The 19438-nt window shown below is 48.2% G+C and overlaps 1 protein-coding gene across 1 annotated transcript; it reads left to right on the forward strand.

Moving 5' to 3' along the window:
• The first annotated feature begins 1342 nt into the window (after positions 1 to 1342).
• LOC117413600 (pyruvate dehydrogenase E1 component subunit beta, mitochondrial) lies at positions 1343 to 14593 on the forward strand. The gene is made up of 10 exons (XM_034917924.2): positions 1343 to 1475; positions 1572 to 1631; positions 2337 to 2444; positions 2542 to 2604; positions 2701 to 2736; positions 10333 to 10618; positions 11170 to 11280; positions 13012 to 13103; positions 13485 to 13626; positions 14164 to 14593. Exons 1-10 carry the CDS (start codon positions 1440 to 1442, stop codon positions 14307 to 14309), a joined length of 1080 nt encoding a protein of 359 aa, XP_034773815.2. The 5' UTR covers positions 1343 to 1439; the 3' UTR covers positions 14310 to 14593.
• Positions 14594 to 19438: the final 4845 nt, after the last annotated feature.

Below are 19438 nucleotides of genomic sequence, written 5' to 3' on the forward strand. Positions count from 1 at the left end.
GAGTGTGTTCTCTGTGTGTGTGTGTGTGTGTGTGTGTGAGAGAGAGAGAGTGTGTTCTCTGTGTGAGAGAGAGTGTGTGTGAGAGAGAGAGTGTTCTCTGTGTGTGTGTGTGTGTGTGTGTGAGAGAGAGAGTGTGTGTGTGTGAGAGAGAGAGTGTGTTCTCTCTGTGTGTGTGTGTGTGAGAGAGAGAGTGTGTTCTCTGTGTGTGTGTGTGTGTGTGAGAGAGAGAGAGTGTGTGTGAGAGAGAGTGTGTGTTCTCTGTGTGTGTGTGTGTGTTCTCTGTGTGTGTGTGTGTGTGTGTGTGTGTGTGTGTGTGTGTGTGTGTGTGTCTTAAATTCTGCGAGCAGTATCTCCCCGGTCAGACGCACTTACCACACTAACTGTGGGCGGAGTCACACTGGGACCTGCGCCAGTGCACAAGACCTGCAGGAATACCTGCAGCTTAGTTTTCTTATTTACAATCAAAACTGCATTTTCTTTGTGTTCTTTTTAAAATTCAATTTGTTTTATTATTTTTGTTTTAATTGTTCTATTTCTACAAACTAGCTTTTTTTTTTTTTTACACAATACTATTTTTTTAATTTCTGTTTTTTTTTCAGATTCTGTATTAAACAATTTTAATGTAATCGTTTAAGTGTTCGTTTTCTTCGTGTGTGTGTGTGTGAAGGCTAAGCGCTTTGAGATCCTTGTGATGAAAGGCTCTATTGCTATTGTTGTATAGTTCAAACTTTTTTTCGGAAATTTCATTTTTTGTCCTGTTACCTTAGTTATATCTTAATTTATATTACCTACTAAGCAACACGAGTAATTATTTTATTTTACGTATAGTAATAATAATAATTATGTTATGTCAAAATGATTTACTTTACGGACTATTAATTATATAACTGTAGGATACGAAATACTCTATGTCTATATACTGTCATCCTTGGCATATTTAGAGCTAGGGCGAAAAGTTTTTAATCACGCTATAGAATTAACTAAGTTTTCTTCATAACGTTGAATGAAACCTGTTGCATAATGTTACGTTAACATAATGAATTACACATACAGCTATGTAGTTTTCCATATACTTAACGAAAAACTGACAACAATTGAAAAATGGCTTGCGGTAGCCTTTTGTTATATAATTGTAAATGATGTTAAATAAAATCTCAATTATGTTCATATCGTTTTTTTGTTTTTAATCTCTCAATCCTAACATTTCAGGTGATGCTCTTGGTCCATAGCTGTCTGTAAACTCCACCGCGAGATTTTAACTTGCCCTTGACCAGCAAGCAGTCCAATCACAACAGTTAGCTGACAGACGCCTCACCACAGACACTCACCGTGATTGGACATCGATTAGCTAAGACCCGCCTATTGCCAACATTAGTCGTTAGCATTGGGTAGCAATCGTAGTTTAACAATATCCTTCAAGGCTAGAGCACAGGGACAAGATGGCATTACTTGAAAGCTGCGTTCGTTCTGGGATGGTAAGGGAATGATTTTAAAAAAAAATAAAGTAATGTCAGTTTTATTAACTCGTACAAACACAATGAGCGTTAAATTCATGTTTTGTTTTTTAACAGAATGTTTTTGCTGTGGTCTTGCGGAGGCAGTTCCACAAAACAGCGCCTGCTTTAGTGCAGGTAAGTTATTCCCAGTCATGTATTCACCGTGGAAAGGTTACCGTGATTCGTGTTGCTTGTGCTGAGTGTCGGATCCATGGGGAGGAGCATTCATTAGGAACTCGAGCGTCCACACATTCCGATACCGAAGTGTATGCAGTTTAAAGCGGGTTTGGAGAGTTATAGGTTGAACAATACGTAAGCTAAACAGGGGTAGACTCCTACAGAAAGCTAGTGCTGGGACTAACACGGGATTTAATTTCATGTTCAGATATTCGCTCGTAATTTAAATGTTCAAAAAGTAATACAAACCATTATATTGCTCTGAACGCAGGCATGCAGACAGGAGGGGAAGGTCCAAAACGGGGTTTCAAAACCGCGGACAAGCGTGGTCCAGATAGCACATTCTAGTTTATTCGCGTTGAAATGTAACACATATCTGACGTTGTCACAGATGGAATAGAAACAAAGACACAGGTTGATTTTATTTTAAGTGGCACACACACATTGTGTGATTAAAGTTTTTACCTTACTTACATCCACACTGTGGCACAGTTCCTGCTCTTGGACTGTATATTATAGTATAACAGTTATTATAACGTCCTGTTAATGTCATACATTTTAAAAGTTTGGAATGATATTCTGGGGGGTGGGGGGGAGAGCTGTGGCAGTCCTTTCCTTGGCTGTGCGTGTGCAGGTTGGTAAGGTAGTGGGGGTGTGTTTCAGGTGACTGTTCGGGATGCTCTGACCCAGGCTATGGACGAGGAGCTGGAGAGAGATGAGCGAGTGTTTCTGCTGGGGGAGGAGGTGGCACAGTACGATGGTGCATACAAGGTAACAAAGCCGCTCGGACTGCACTTTGAAAATTCATTGCAAAGGTATTCTGACTTTGAAATTTGTATAGATAATTAAAGCCTCATGTATTTTTCAGGTCAGTCGAGGACTATGGAAGAAATATGGAGATAAGCGAATCATTGACACTCCTATTACAGAGGTATGAGCAGCCAGGCGCTGGATTGGCAGTACCTTGAGTATAGTCACCTCAATACCGTTTCAATGTTCTTCATGCTTTTCATTTGTTTTGTTTTAGATGGGCTTTGCTGGAATTGCAGTCGGTTCTGCTATGGTAAGAAATGAAGTATCCCTGTCAGGGAAGTTTGTATGAATTTGAAATGCGATGCTGCTGTTGTGGCAAATTGAATCTGGGAGTTAGTCATTTATCAGCACATGTTATTGAAAAATAGAATATATATTGGTTAATATTGTGGCGGGGGGGGGAAGCCTGTAACTAAGGCTGTATTCACGGTTATCGTGAAATTTACCCATTGCTCTGTAATGTGCAGTTCCCTGAGAATTCCCATTTCTGAAAGGACAGTGTAAATATCCATGTTTATCACCTTCAATAAATGCAGCAAACGTGCCCTTATTGCTGCGCTGCCTGTTCCACAGCATTCAGCAACCTGGCAGCCTGCTTAGTTTGCTTCCATGTGTTTTTTTTTTTTTTTTTTAATTAAACAAAATATTCTACAATGTAGCGTTTACTGTTCAGGTCAGCATTTAAATGTTTAGAAACATTTTGTTGTATAATATCTAAGGTTCCCTTTCAAGTCGAAAATAACCATCAAGGTATGGGACATTGCCGTCAGGCAGTAGGATTGGCTGAGCTTTATGTCAAAGCTGCCGATAGGCCTCCGCGCAAGCTGCCGTGTAAGCCCGCCCCCCTGGGAGCTTACTATACGCAGCGCGCGGAGAGTCACTTCCTCTTTTGCCTTCAGCATCAGTAGCGGTAGGACTTGGAGCTATTTAACTGATTGTACTCACTAAAGCTTAGGCTTGAAGCTGGTTTATCCCCTTCTCCGAGTTTATTTCAGTTATACTCTCCGGAGTTATTATTGTTTATTATTGTTATTGTATTATTATTTAGGATTATATATTGTTTAACATTATATATTCCTTTTCGCTTTGCTTCGGCATCGCGTTCTTCGTGGTCTCCCCGTCTTTCCTCTGTTCTTTATTATTATTGTGTTGGGTTTTTGTATTATTGTATATATATATTTTGTATATATATTGTTATATTTGTCTTTCAGACGCGTGTTGCGTTGGCCTTGGCCCACGCGCATTTTGCATCCTCGGTCTAGCTTAGGCTAGACCGTGTGTGTGTGCGGGTAGTCTGTTCTGCAGTGTTCCCCCCCCGCGGCGCGTTCCCGCCACGTGGTATTGCACTACACTCCCTTACCTTCTGCAGCGTCCACAAAAAAAAAAAAATAATAATTTCCCTTCACTATACAGAGGAAGACAACCACCAACGTGCAAAATCCCCAGCACCTTTCAGGTAGGTATTGCACAGCATCAGACACTGTACCAGCACTTAGCGTCTCCGCTTGGCGGGTCAGCTGACGCTTAGGCGTCTGTGCTAGCGTTCTACGCTCAGTACTCGCGCTTTGGCGTTTTGTGCAGCGCTTCTGCGCTTGGTGCTTAGTGCTTCTGCACTTGGGGCTCGGTGCTCGACGCTCGACGCTCGGTGCTCGGCGCTTGGTGCCTCGACGCACGTACCCTCGACGCTCGACGCACGCACCTCGGTGCTCCGTGCTTCGGTGCTCGACGCTCGACGCTTAGGCGCTCGGCGCTTGGCGCCTCGATGCACGCACCCTCGACGCACGCACCTCGGCGCTCGACACTCGACGCTCGACGCCTCGACGTGCACACCCTCGACGCTCGACGCACGCACCTCGGTGCTCGACGCTTCGGCGCTCGGTGCTCGACGCACGCACCCTCGACGCTCGACGCACGCACCTCGGTGCTCGACGCTTCGGCGCTCGGTGCTCGACGCACGCACCCTCGACGCTCGACGCACGCACCTCGGCGCTCGACGCGGCGGCGCTTGACGCACACACTTTAGGTGCTCGACGCTTGGTGTCCGACGCTTAGGCGTTCGACGCGCGCACCTCGGCGTTTGACGCGACAGTGCTCGACGCACACTCTTTGGTGCTTGACGTCAATACTAGACGCTTTGGCGTTCTACTATGTCTGGGTTCCACCGTTGCGTGACCTGTCAGGCCAAGTTGCCTGCCAGCGACCCTCATGAAGACTGCGTCGCATGCTTGGGGCCGGACCATGCCGCATCTGCCCTGGCAGATAGGGCATACTGCCAGCTATGTGCGGGGTTTCAGACACGCACCCTTCGCCAGAGAGCGAGGAAGGCAGTTGGAGGTCGTTCCCCATCCTCGGGCTCGTCCCACACCGTCTCGGCCCCACCGTCATCGGTCGTGTCGCTGCCGGCGACGTCTCGGCTCCCTCTGAGCCCATCTTCCCAGCTTACAGCTGGTCAGAGATCTCCAGCCAGGCGTGCTTGGGAACGTTCCCGCAGTCCCTCCTCTCGCGGGGCTCGCCCCCGTCGGGAGTCTCGATCCAGGTCTCGATCGCCTCGCCGGAGAAGGCACTCTCGCTCCCCTCGGAGGGGTAGGCATTACCAGGACACATCTGGGGTGGCTGAGCTCACCTCCAAGATGTCACAATTTATGGAGCTCATGATGGGACAACAATCCCTCCTTATGACCCTAGCAAATGTGGCGCCTCGGGCCCCAGAGCTAGTAACCGGACCCAGCACTAGTCAGCTGACGGTTCCTCCACCAGTGCCCCGGGAAGTAGAGTGGGACGCCGATACTGTCTCAAGGGACGCATCTGATGCAGACCCGCTCTTTGAGGACACAGAGCCTGAGGTGGCATCCCAGCACTCTGGGCAGGACGACCCTGAAGTGCTGGATACTAATGAGTGGTGGAGAGGGCAGCCCGTCACTTAGGCGTGGACTGGCCTGCGTCAGAGCCAACACGACGCTCTTTATTTGAGTTGCCATCGGCTCCGCCCCTTCAGTCCAGGATGCTCCCGGCGTTCCCGGATTTTATTAAGGAGGTGCAGTCCACCTGGGGAGCCCCGGCCTCCGCGTCGGCGACTTCTCGCAAGGCTTCGGCTTTTACCATGCACGGGGCGAGCGAAGCTGGATTAGCGTCCTTTCCGCCAGTGGGCGCCGCGTTCGCCGCGCTAGTAAAGGCGCCGACATTATCGGGGCTGGCTAAGGACCCTTCCTGCCCTAACAGGCAGTGTAGGACTACGGAGGCCCATCTGAAAAGGGTTATGCCGCGGCTACGGAGGCAGTTAGGCTAATGTGGCCAGCCTCCTGACAGTCTACCAGGCGGCGCTGATCTGCGATCTGCCTGAGTCCCCATCTGTCGGACTTAGGACCGAGCTGGGTGCAGTTGCGCAGCTTTTGGTTAAGCTGGCTCAGCTGAATGCGCGAGCACAGGGCAGGAGCATTGCTTCCCTTGTGGTGGCAAGGAGACAGCTCTGGCTCTCTCAGGCCAGGGTACAGGAGCCTGATAAGGCCCCATTGCTAGATGCTCCTATATCCCCGGGGCACACGTTTGGCCCAGCGGTGGAGGAGATGCTGCAACGCTCCGTCAAGGCGCGTGAGGCGTCGCAGCAGTTGGCAAAGATGTGGCCAAGCAAGCCTTTCCAGCCAAGGCGGCCGCAGGAGCGCCAATGGCGCAGGGCGCCGCCGCAGCAGCAAGCGCACCCACAGGGCAGTAAAACCGCCCCTTTGGGGGTTTCAGCACGCAGCCAACCCGCGTTTGCAAGACCGCAGCGCGGAGGGTGGCGCCCCAGAGGAGGTAGCAGACCACGCCCTTGTGGCTCTGGTCAGGCCCCTCGTGAGCGAGCGCAGCCTAAGCAGCCCTGAGAAACCCCGGCAGCCATTAACCCACCCCTACACTGTTCCACAGCTCCTGTTCTGGCAACAATGCACCAACGACATCTGGGTGCGCAAGACTATACTCACCGGGTACACCCTTCAATTCCGGTTAAACCCCCCCCCCCCCCCCTTCAGGGGAGTGGTGGTAACTGCAGTGAAGGACTCGGTTCAGTCCTCAGCTCTAAATGCAGAAATACAGGCATTGCTCAAGAAGCGTGCCATTCAACTAGTAGACCCTGCTCTGACCGACCAGGGGTTCTACTCCAAGTACTTCCTAGTGCCAAAAAAGGACGGCGGGCTCCGCCCTATTTTAGATCTGCGACTACTGAACAAATACCTACGGGTGTTGTCGTTCAAGATGCTTACGCACAGGCACATTGTCCAGTCTGTCCGGCAGGGCGACTGGTTTACCACCGTAGACCTCACAGATGCATACTTTCACGTTCCCATCTGTCCGGGTCACAGGAAGTACCTACGTTTCGCATTTCAGAGCAGGGTCTACGAGTTTTGTGTCCTGCCATTCGGCCTGTCTCTAACCTTTTCGAAGTGTATGGACGCCATTTTAGCCCCCTTGCGGGTTCAAGGCATCCGACTGCTGAACTATCTGGACGACTGGCTCGTCTGCGCGCAGTCAAAGGAGCAGTTGGCACAGCACACAGTGATGGTTACAGACCATCTTCAGCGGCTAGGTCTGAAGGTCAATTCAGAAAAGAGCCGCCTCGTGCCGAGCCAACAGACCGAATTCTTGGGTCTGCATCTGGACTCTGTGTCCATGGAAGCGACCCTGTCGACACAAAGAGTTGCCTCACTGGAGTGGTGTCTCTCCCTATTCAGGTTGAGAGAAACAGTCAGCATGGAGCTGTGTCAGCACATGCTGGGGTTGATGGCTGCCGCCTCGCAAGCCCTTCCTTTGGGCTTACTACACCAGAGACCTCTGCAGGCCTGGTTCAATGCCTTCGCGTTGCATCCGCGGAGAGACAAACACCGCAGGTTGAGGGTATCCCGAACCTGCTGGGAAGCACTGCGCTGGTGGAAAGTTCCGTCGAACATCCGCCAGGGCGTACGCTTGGGTCCCATCTTCCGAAGGGAGGTTATTACGACCGACGCTTCCAACCAAGGTTGGGGAGCAGTCTGGAACGGGTCGGGGACTCGCGGAGTGTGGTCAGGACCCTGGAGGTCGGCCCACATCAATGCTCTGGAACTCAGAGCGGTGGACCTTGCCCTGTGGCACTTCTTGCCAGTGCTTCAAGGCAAGCACGTGTTAGTGCGGTCAGACAACACCACGGTAGTGGCGTATATCAACCGCCAGGGCGGCTTGCGGTCCCCCGGTCTTCACCGGTTGGTAACACGGCTGTTGCTTTGGGCTCAACCGCGTTTAGCCTCTCTGCGGGCGGTTCACCTACCGGGCAGAGTCAATTACGCAGCGGACCTCCTGTCCAGAGGAGGTCCTCTTGCAGGCGAATGGCGTCTTCACCCTCGGGTGGTAGAGCGCATTTGGGTCTGGTTCGGCACAGCGCAAGTCGATCTCTTCGCTTCGCGAGAGACCACGCACTGCCCCCTATGGTTCTCGGTGAAGGACCTCGACAGCCCCCTAGGAGTCGATGCACTGGCTCACGAATGGCCGCCAGGGCTCCTGTACGCATTTCCACCGATTTCGATGCTCCCCGCCTTCTTGGAGAAGGTCAGGGTAGAGCAAGCGACAGTGATCCTGATCGCTCCTCGGTGGCCTCGGAGGATATGGTTCCCGAGTCTAGTGCAGTTGTTGCACGGTCGCCCGAGGGAGCTCCCTCTGCGAGCGGACCTGTTGTCCCAAGCCCAAGGAGGGCTATGGCATCCGAACCCCAAGCTCATGCAGCTATGGGCTTGGCCCCTGAGCGGGAGCGCCTGTCAGCCTTAGGGCTTTCGACGGCGGTTATATCCACCATTCAGAGTGCGAGAGCGCCCTCTACTCGGTCGCAATATGCGTATAAGTGGCAATTGTTTCAGAGTTGGTGTCTGGCTGAGGGCCATGACCCGGTCTCCTGCCCTATGGCAGTGATATTTCAGTTTCTGCAGAAGCTGTTAGATGAGGGTAAGTCTCCCTCTACACTTAAAGTGTATTTGGCCGCTATTTCGGCTTGCTATGTACGCATTGACGGGTTATCACCTGGTTGCCGTCATGGAGCCTTGATGTGGTGCTAGAAGCCCTTACCAAGGCACCGTTCGAGCCTCTCCACAGTGTGGATATGAAGTTCGTGTCTATTAAGACTGCGTTTTTACTGTCAGTGGTATCAGCAAAGCGTGTGGGCGAGTTACATGCACTCTCGGTGCATTCATCATGTACTCGTTTCGCAGGAGACGGTTCTAAGGTCTCCATGCTTCCAAATCCGGCCTTTTTACCCAAGGTCATATCCCCGTTTCACATGAACCAACCAGTCGAGTTGATGGCGTTCCATCCTCCTCCTTTTTCTTCCCCAGAGGAAGAGCGGTTACACATGCTCTGCCCTGTGCGGGCATTGAGGTGTTATATTGATCGCACAAGGACTGTGAGGCAAACAGAACAGCTGTTCATATGCCATGGTTCTAGAACTTTGGGTCAGCCGTTGTCTAAGCAACGCCTTTCTCATTGGATAGTGGATGCTATTCAGTTAGCATATGATTCTATGGGCCTTCCGCCACCAGGGCAGTTGAAGGCACATTCCACTAGGGGTATGGCAACATCCTGGGCCCTCTTTAGAGGGGTGCCGATGTCTGACATTTGCGCTGCAGCCAGTTGGGTTACACCGCATACATTTACGAGGTTCTACCGTTTAAATGTACTGGAATCCTCTGCTCTGTCATTTGGAGCATCTGTGTAGATGTACTGCCTACGCAGTTGCGTTATGACGTAAGTCTGTCCTACTGCCGAGAATCCTCCCTCGCGACGGCTTGGGTACACTGTTCCCATACCTTGATGGTTATTTTCGACTTGAAAGGGAACGATAGGTTGCGGATGCAACCCCGGTTCCCTGAAAGAGAAAATAACCAACAAGCCACGAGGTCGCTCTGGAGGCCATCACGGCCTGAAGGGCAAAAGAGGAAGTGACTCTCCGCGCGCTGTGTATAGTAAGCTCCCAGGGGGGCGGGCTTACACGGCAGCTTGCGCGGAGGCCTATCGGCAGCTTTGACATAAAGCTCAGCCAATCCCTACTGCCTGACGGCAATATCCCATACCTTGATGGTTATTTTCTCTTTCAGGGAACCGGGGTTGCATCCGCAACCTATCGTTATCAAGTCTGTGACAATGCTATTTTTCTGCTTTAATAAATATATTGTCTTGAAGTATCTATTTAGACTATGAAATGAGCCATTTTTACTGTGAAACAGCCCTATCTATAGCAATTAAATCCATCATAAATTTAAATTATATAAAAGTGCATTACCAAATATATCATGTGATCATTTGAGTCATGGTTCATATCCACAGTGTTACAAACCCATGCTAAATGTGTTGGACCATGACGGTGACCTGTTTCTGGATGACTTAAGTTTCTGTTGTAGTACAGCTTTGTGTTAGACTTAATTTGTGTATTCCTTTATTTTCTCTATTCATTATAAGTGAATAAACCCTTTTCATTCTTGTTTTTAACCTTGGACTGCTTGCATGTCTACAGTTGGTACACTGCTGAATGTCCAATAGAAATGGAGGATACACTGTGTTTAGAGAACTGCTCTCAAACTATGCGAGAATGTGTTGAAGGAATATTGTATGTAATGTTAAAGCTAGAATATTGTATGTAATGTAAAATGTTAATGTTTAAGCAAGTGCAAAGCAAGTTCCTCAGAAAAAAATGAAATTCTGAAGTTGGAGGAACTTTCTTTGCCTTCAGTTTCCACTTATGTTCTTGAAACCAGTGTGTTTATAATCTTTATACAGCAGATCCTATCGCCCCGAAAGCCTGTGTTGTACATGCTTTAAAAAAAGTTTTGTTTCTGATTCTGATGTTTTACTGTTTCAGGCTGGCTTGAGGCCGATTTGTGAGTTCATGACTTTCAATTTCTCCATGCAAGCCATTGACCAGATTATAAACTCTGCTGCCAAGACATCCTACATGTCTGCTGGGCTGCAATCCGTCCCCATCGTGTTCCGAGGCCCCAATGGCCACTCTGCTGGAGTGGCAGCCCAGCATTCCCAGTGCTTTGCAGCCTGGTATGGGCACTGCCCTGGGCTCAAGGTGCTCAGCCCCTGGAGCGCCGAAGATGCTAAAGGGCTCCTCAAAGCTGCCATCAGAGATGACAACCCAGGTATACGTAACACTTGCCATTTTTTCTTTTTCAGTTTGTGAATTTTGTGCTTCTAAAAGGACAGTATTCTGGTTCCAGTCAGACCAGGTGTGGAAGGAAAGCTGCCATCACGAGTGCTCAATCCTGACCATGGCAAACGTGATGCTTTTGTGACCTGGATTATCAAATGAGTTTGAAGCCTAGAACTCCAAAGTCATTTCACTTTGACCTAAGCTCAATTTAAATTGAAGTGGGAGTTAGAAAATAACTTCATGTTATGAAATGTTTTACTCGTTTAGCCTAGTGCCATTGTTGCAAGTATTTGGTTATTCCCACCTTTTTAAAACGTGCATTTCTCTGCTTTATCTAGGTACCAGACATACTGCTAGTGTTGGAGGGCTGCAACAGCTTGACACATGCTAAATAAAAAGACCAGATGGGTTTGTTTTAACAGAGCACTAATGTTCTAGATACAAGGGTAGGACAGTGAATGGCTTGTCCTTCAAATGAACTTCTGGTGTTTTGTTCTGTAATAAATGTGAGCTTCATCTCCTCCCTTTTCTGTTTCTCAGTTGTGTTTCTTGAAAACGAGCTGTTGTACGGCGTTGCCTTTGAGGTCTCAGAAGAAGCTCAGTCCAAAGACTTTGTTGTCCCCATTGGAAAGGCAAAGGTAGAGAGGCAAGGTGGGTGAACGAAGGGCTGTGAAACTGTAGACACGATACCTCAGCTGCTCTGCATGACTAATATGCCAATGAAATATAGAAACTTCATAAAGATAAACCCTGTATATTTTAGGTTTTGTTTTACAAATTGTGGATCTGTCAAGGCAGTAAAACTGGCAAAAATAATAAAAGGGCTGTTGGTTCAGACCATGCAGGCAACACAAAATGAAATCCTTTTTGTTGCTTCAACAGGAACAAGAAAAATCAACAATATTCTGTGATTCTTAGGTTTAAAAAAAATAAGATTGTCATAGCAATCCGCTAGGTTTCTCTTGGCTGCTGTATTAAGGACTTCATTAATATTAGGGCTGTAACCTCATTGCAGAGGCCTAAACTATCTTAACCCTTTGCGGTCCATTTATTAATTGCGCGTCAGGCACGCCAGGTCTAATTAATTTTCACACGTGCAGTTAATTTTAGACACGCTGTTTAAAAGTGTTTTTTTGGGGCTCCCGAGTGGCGCATCCAGTAAAGGCGCTCCTCGCAGGATGTGCCCTATAGCCTGGAGATCGCAGGTTCGAATCCACACTATGTCACAGCTGACTGTGACCGAGAGTTCCTAGGGGGCGGCGCACAATTGGCTGAGCGCTGCCTGGGTAGGGAGGGCTTAGGTCGGCAGGGGAATCCACGGCTCACCGCGCATCAGCGACCCCTGTGGCCGATAGGGCGCCTGTGGCTCTGCAGCGGAGCCGCCAGATCTGTGTTGTCCTCCGGCACTATAGGTCTGGTAGCATTGCTGTGGATCTGCAGTGCGAAAAATGACGGCTTGGAAGGAGCACGTTTCGGAGGACGCGTGTTTCAGCCTCCGTTTCCTGAGTCGGCGGGGGGGTTGCGAGCGGTGAGCCGGGGATACAGATAATAATTGGGCATGCTAAATTGGGGTGAAAACCGGGGTAAAAATAATTGGCGACGACTAAATTTATAAAAATAAATAAATAAATAAAAACAATTAAAATAAATAAATAAATAAAAGTGTTTTTTTTCACAGTCAAACGGGTTTAAATGGCCCTGCACATCAACAAAGCACTCACTAGGCATCTCCAGCCCCGCCCCACCCTTTCGTTTGCTATAGCGTTCACCTATGTAAGAAATAAATAATAATAATAAAAATAGTCGTACATACCGATCGATCATCTCCGGATCACTCATTTTATCACCAAACTCCTCAATAATGCGATCCAAGTCATTATTTTATTACTGTAACATCTCAAAAAAGCTCTGCAGATGTCCGTGTTTTCTGTGCGCTGATTCAGTCAGCCAACTTGTTTACTTCAGACCGCCCCCGTTATCTGATACCATGTATGACTATTCATGAGATACGCCTTTTTTTTAATTTTTTTTTTTTTTTTTTTTTAGACTTGTCTCGGCTCCTGTCGCTCCCACTCGGCAATTGAATGGTTTTCTCGGCTTTTTCCGGCGAAAAAACGACTAGACACCCGTTTATTGCGTTGCTATAATGATGTCGGACCCAGTCCGACAAAGGACCTGTGAGGAATAATTGCAATGTCGGACCCAGTCCGACAATGGACCGCAAAGGGTTAGGGGTTCTAGGTGTCATTTCAAGATGACTAAGAAAAGATTGTCATTATCTGGTATTTAACTGATCAAAGACTAGATGTCTTAAAACCAATCCGTGTACAGTCGCTGGTCCTGGAGGGATTAAGATGTCTGTTTTTTGTTCTCTTCCTTCAGGAACTCGCATTACCCTGGTCTCCCACTCCAGGTATGTGGGGCACTGTCTGGATGCAGCAGCGGTTCTGGCTAAAGAAGGCATCGAGTGTGAGGTGGGTCTTGCCTCTTGCAGTGTGTGTCTAGCTCCAGTATGAATTCAGTTTTCTGATTGCATAGTACCGGTGCTCTGAATACAGTTTACTGCTGTTTTCTGATTTGCATAGTACTGGTGCTGTGCCACCCCCCACCCCCCACCCCCCTTTTTAATTTTTTTTTTTTTTTTGGGGGGGGGGGGGGGGGGGGGGTGTGTACTATTGATTTGTGTGTAAATCAACAGAGCTCCAGTGGAACAGTGAGTTTGCATGGATACTGACTAAGTATTGAGTGTCGATTGTGTTTCACCTTGCACAGAGAGGAAGGTTGCATGTTTGGATTGGTTATTTATACACTTGCTATATTTTGCTTGTATAATGGCAAGCCCTCGTTCTCCGCAGGTCATCAATCTCCGCAGTATCCGGCCCCTGGACATGGAGACGATCGAGAGCAGCGTGGCAAAGACAAATCACATGGTCACCGTGGAGGGGGGGTGGCCACAGTTTGGCGTTGGCGCGGAAATCTGTGCCAGGATCATGGAAGGTAATATCTTCAACCTTATTTCTACAGCGCCGGTGATCTCTTCCACAATAATAATAATATTTTAACAAACCTCGCCAAATTAGAAAATTGCCAGGCTTTTAATAAAAAAGAGGGGGGGGGGGGGACAAAAACTAAAAAAAATCTTCTTGTAAGGAAGAAAGATTCGATGTAAAATCAAAATGAGATGACCAGTCAAAGGGAAAGTGTTGCCAGCAGAACTTTGGTTTTCCAAGGGGTGGAGGGTGGATCCTGTTAACAGCAGCAATTAACTCAAACTGTGCACAACAGTGTAATTATCAGCAGGTAAGACACACAGACAGGTGATGAAGGTGACCATGTAATATGCATGCTGTAAATGTACTTGAGCGTAGATCAAGAAGTGGTACTTTCTTTAGCGGACCATTTTTGACTCTGTAAAGAATGCATTGTGCTTTTCCTACATTCTCGCTTGGAATATTTTATAGTGTTCAGCAGGGAATCTCGGCTAAGTGAATTGTAGGTATTGGAGTCCTTCATGTGTGTGTTTCCTTCCTTTAGGCCCAGCCTTTAACTATCTGGATGCACCAGTGATCCGGGTGACTGGTGTAGACATCCCCATGCCTTACGCGAAGATCCTTGAAGACAACAGTGTACCTCAGATAAAAGACATTATTTTTTCAGTGAAAAAGTCATTGAATATCTAAGTTCTTAGGCTAGTCAGTCTTCACATTCTGTTGTATTCATTGCTGATATGTTGGGTCTTTTTAAAAGATGACAATTTCCCATGCCATGTTATTTAATCGGCAAACAGGACAGGCTGGCAATAAAGAACATATTTGTGATAGTAGAGAGGTTTCAAAGAAATGGATATTGTTGCTGTTTATTGGTCATTTGTAGAGTTCTGTGGAATCTGTACTCCATTTAAACGCCATAACATAATACAAATGTTAATACTTTTTTGAAAAATTAAAACTATTGTAAGCCCCCATACATGGCATCAGTGCTTTTTGTTTTTGTATGCAGTTAAGATTGCTTGTACGGTTTTGCCGCCTTCCCCTCCTTGATTGTCCTGGGTCTGATTTTGAAGGGTATAGGTGTAGTTTACATGGGGGACATGTCCCCTCGCGTTGCAGGAGTACTAAACTTTTATTTCTCAATGTGTTTGTATAATCGCTACTCTGTATAGCAGTCACCGCAAGGACCCAGCGGAAACACCAGTCATCTGGGGCCGGTTGTACTGATGAGATAAAAAAAAAAAAAAGGGATTGGATCTGGGATCACTGGAGTCAGATCATGAGACGTGTTGTACTACGCGGATCCACTGATTTATTATGTTCCAGACCAGGAGCAGCATTTGCTATAACTAGGGAAACTGACCAATGAAGCGAACAAAGACCCCAGCAAACTGATGAGCAAAGAAAGAGGAGGATGCGCTATGCTGCTGTATCCAAAACCCTGTAGTTTATGTAAACAGGAAAATAGTTTAAGTTTGTAATTCACCATAGCTTGTCTGTCATCACCAGGGATCCTAGGAAGCGGTTTGCTGTGGATTAACATAGGAAAACGCAGATTTTTTTATGTTTTCGGAGACATTTTAGTTTTAAGTTTGGGGAGGGGCAAAAAACATGCAAGGCTTTTTTTGGTTTAATAACCAAATCAATACATGTGTAATACATTAACACAGGCACTTTTGCTTTAAATTTATGTAAACATACCTGTAATAAAACTGCTTCCGGCATTCAAGTTCAGTTTACTTCAGTATTCGGAGCTGTTCAAAGATGCTGAAAACAATAAAAATCACCCTGAAAGATCAGGTCATTGAGTTTGGCAAGGACAAATTGCACGTTGATGGTAATGTGTTGTGTGGCAAACTGGTTAGTAAGGGGAACAGGTGTAGCGGTGATGCGGTGCAGGAGTGACAGGCAGACAACGGTAATCCAGTGACAAATGTTTTTATTTATTTGGTTTCCTGGTCTAGCGACCGTAAATAATAAACCCCGGCAATACACAACGATGTGTAGAGCGCGGGGATGAAAAAGACAGGTTACAGTCCTGAAATAAAGAAAACAAAAACACCCGTCTCGGGTGCGTGCAGTCGTGCTGGTGGTGAGTGAATATACTTTTTATTCGGTGACAGTTCGTGAAGTGGTGATCCGGCTTGTGCTGGCCCAAGGCGACGGCTCCGGATGTGCTTTAGCTGTCTGGTGGTTGTAAAAACACAGACAGTTATTTTTTTACAGTGATTTAAACAACACAAACACACACACACACACAACTCTTTACACAGTATCACAGTACTTTACTGTCTCGTCCTTGGCTTAACCCAAACGAAGGAAAAGAACAGCGTTACCCTGGCCCCTATATGTAATCCCGCATGATATCTAGGTAAACGGTTGCAGCTGCCTTATTACTTGCAGCTGCCCCTCGTTTACCTGTCAAATCAATACGGTCTTACAACAGAGTCTCGCTTCCTTCCAGGCTGACCCACTTCCCGGTCCCGGAAACTGGAACTGTCAGGCCAGCCCTTCCAGATACTTCTCCTCCCGTTCTTTAGCGCCCTCACAGGTCGGGAGGAAGATTTATCACCAGAACTCATTGTATTTCTGTCACATATCCCACCGCTCAGGGAAAAATAATCCGCATTTTGGTGGTCTTTCCCCGCACGGTGTACCATATGGTACATGAAGGGCTGCAACGCCAGATACCACCGAGTTATCCGGGCATTGCTGTCCTTCATTGTGCTTAACCACTTGAGTGGGGCGTGGTCTGTGACCAGATCAAATAAGTGTCCCAGCAGGTAGTATCGTAAAGAGTGAGTAACCCATTTAATGGCCAAACACTTTTTCGACTACGGAGTAGTTATGTTCCCGAGGTAACATTTTTTTGCTCAGGTACAATATCGGGTGTTCTACTCCAGCTACTTTTTGGGACAAGACTGCACCCAAACCTACATCCGATGCGTCGGTGTGGAGGATGATTCTCTTGGTGAAATCTGGGGTAATAAGAGTGGGGGCCTGGCAAAGTTTACGCTTAATCGGAGGTAATAACCGGCTAAGCCCAGTAGTGACCTCACCTGAGTCTTGGTTTTGGGGATCGCTGCATCAACCAAAGCCTGGATTTTGGTGACCACAGGTCTCACCCTTCCATTTCCCATTAAAAATCCCAAATATTGAGTCTCTGTTTTGGCAAACGCACATTTCCTCAAGTTAGCTGTCAGCCGGGCTGCTCTTAGAGACTGAAGAACGGCTGCAAGCCTAGCCAAATGCTCTCGCCAGGTGGAGCTGTAAATCACCACATCATCAATATACGCTGCTGCATATTCATGATGTGGTCGTAAAACCTGGTCCATCAGTCTCTGAAAGGCAGCGGGCGCACCATGTAGCCCAAATGGCATGGTTTTAAAGTGGAACAGCCCTTCTGGTGTTGAAAATGCGGTTTTCTCTCTGGAGCTGCGGGTTAAAGGGATTTGCCAGTATCCCTTCGTCAGGTCCAGAGTGGAAATAAACCTCGCTTTTCCCAGTCTGTCTAAAAGCTCGTCGACCCGAGGCATGGGATACGCATCGAACTTAGCAATAGCGTTTACCTTTCTGAAATCCACGCAGAAGCGGTTGGTGCCGTCCTTCTTAGCCACTATAACAATGGGGCTGCACCACTTGCTCCTGGAAGGTTCAATCACCCCAAGCTCGAGCATATCCCATACCTCTTTGCGCACGCCACTTCGTCGACTTTCCGGGATCCGGTACGGTCTCTCTCGCACTGTGACACCTGGTGGAGAGATAATGTCATATTCAACTATGTTTGTTCTGCCGGGCACGTCAGAAAAAACATCGCTGAACTCCTCAATAAGCTTACGCAGCTCTCTTTGCTGATCCTCCCTTGCCTGCCAGGGCTTTAACAAATTAACATGGTAAATTTCACGTTCATTCCGGCGATCGGGCTGTCTAATTTCATAATTTACTTTCCCTATAGCCCGAATCACCTTATACGGCCCCTGCCATTTAGCACACAGTTTTGATTCTGATGAGGGAAGTAGCAGCATTACCTTGTCCCCTGGTCGAAAGGTTCGAATCCGTGCATTTTTGTTGTAATGCTGCTGCTGTCGGTGCTGAGCCGATCTGAGGTTGTCTTGGGCCAAACGACCGACCAAATCCAGGCGATCTCTTAGTAGGAGCACATACTTCACTACATTTTTAGACGAGCCTTTGTGCTCCTCCCACCCCTCTCTCAGCAGGTCGAGAATGCCGCGAGGCTGCCAGCCGTACAGGAGCTCAAAGGGGGAGAACCCCGTTGAACTCTGCGGCACTTCTCTCACCGCAAAAAAGGAGGTAGGGAAGAAGCGATGCCCAATGTTTCTGCTCTTGTGTTACAAATCGCCTCAGCATCGACTTTAAGGTCTGATTAAAACGTTCAACCAGACCGTCCGATTGTGGATGATAAACGGACGTCCTGATGGGACGTATTTTCAATATTTTGTACACCTGCTGTAACGTATTGGACAGAAAATTGGTTCCGTGATCGGTCAAAATCTCCTTGGGGATCCCTACTCTAGCCATAATCTGCGCTAACTCGGTGGCTATTGCAGCGGCACTAGTGGACCTCAATGGAACTGCCTCCGGGTATCGCGTTGCGTAATCCACCACCACTAATATATGCGTATACCCGGAGTCAGAAGGTAGCAAAGGGCCCACTATGTCCATTGCAATGCGCTCGAAAGGAGTGGAAATAATCGGCAGTGGGACCAAAGGGGCGGGGCGCACTCGACCCAGCGCTACTCGCTGGCAGTCTGGGCATGTGGCTACATATCTCGACACATCAGTATGAAGACCTACCCAATAGAATCGAGCCAATATCCGTTCCCTCGTCTTCTCGGCTCCGAGGTGCCCCGCAAAAGGGATATCATGCGCCAGCCTCATGACCTCGGTCCGACAAGACGGGGGAGCCAACAATTGTGTTACAGGCTGTCCTGTGCCCGCGGCTAGGTTTACCCTATACAGTAATTGCCCCTTGATACTGAAATGTGGATATACTAGCGCCCCAGCGCCGTCAACATCCTTACCTTCAATGGACCGGACCTGCCCCCAAGCGTGCACCAGTGACGGGTCATTATGTTGGCCCCACACTAGGTCCGCGCTTGAGTACCACGGGTCCGGTACATTGAGAGGGGCTGGAATAACCTCTGCTCTAGTCGGTCCAGTAACCTCGCTCTCTCGGTCACACTGTGTTCCCACTCCTTTCGATTGGCGTTTGTTACCATTGCAGCACTCTCCCACCAGACCCCAGCCTTGTCTCACAAATGCTCCCTCCCATTTCGCGGTCCGTCTCTCCTTATTTGTTTTTCTAGGACGGAAAAGAGGGGAAAACATTTCAGTGTGAAAAGGAAACACATCACCAATTCGTTCCCTTTTTTTCTGCCACGTTTACGTGTGTGGCTGAGACTGCCATTATTTGCATCAATTCTTTGAATTTTGGCCAGTCTCGGCCCAGAATAACTGGGTGTGGCAACCTTTCCGCCACCCTGACTACAAGGTGACGTTTTATCGGTCCTACCGATAAATATACTTTTAATGTGGGGTATGCCGCCGTGTCTCCATGGATACAGGAGATGGCCACCTGACCTCGTGGCCGCCACGACACACCGCCCAGGAGAGCTGTCCTAATCAAAGTCTGCTCACACCCTGTGTCCACTAATGCGCGGCGAGTCCCCGGGGCTCTCTGGTACTCCCTAAACCGCGCCCGGTGGGTCTCCGTAGTGATGTTCAGGTGGCGGAGGATAGCCTGCTTGACCAGGTCATAATCGGTGGCGTGATGGTCACTCATGGCTTGGTAGGCTGCC

This window comes from Acipenser ruthenus, chromosome 25 (genome assembly GCF_902713425.1).
Source record: "Acipenser ruthenus chromosome 25, fAciRut3.2 maternal haplotype, whole genome shotgun sequence".
In the NCBI taxonomy this organism is placed as follows: Eukaryota; Metazoa; Chordata; class Actinopteri; order Acipenseriformes; family Acipenseridae; genus Acipenser; species Acipenser ruthenus.

What these genes read in the sequence shown, in the direction of transcription:
- LOC117413600 (XM_034917924.2), top strand. Translation starts at nt 1,440, where the DNA reads ATGGCATTACTTGAAAGCTGCGTTCGTTCTGGGATG. An exon ending in AAGAAGGCATCGAGTGTGAG is followed by an intron (nt 13,104 to 13,484) that starts GTGGGTCTTGCC and finishes CGTTCTCCGCAG; the next exon opens with GTCATCAATCTCCGCAGTAT. An exon ending in CTGTGCCAGGATCATGGAAG is followed by an intron (nt 13,627 to 14,163) that starts GTAATATCTTCA and finishes TCCTTCCTTTAG; the next exon opens with GCCCAGCCTTTAACTATCTG.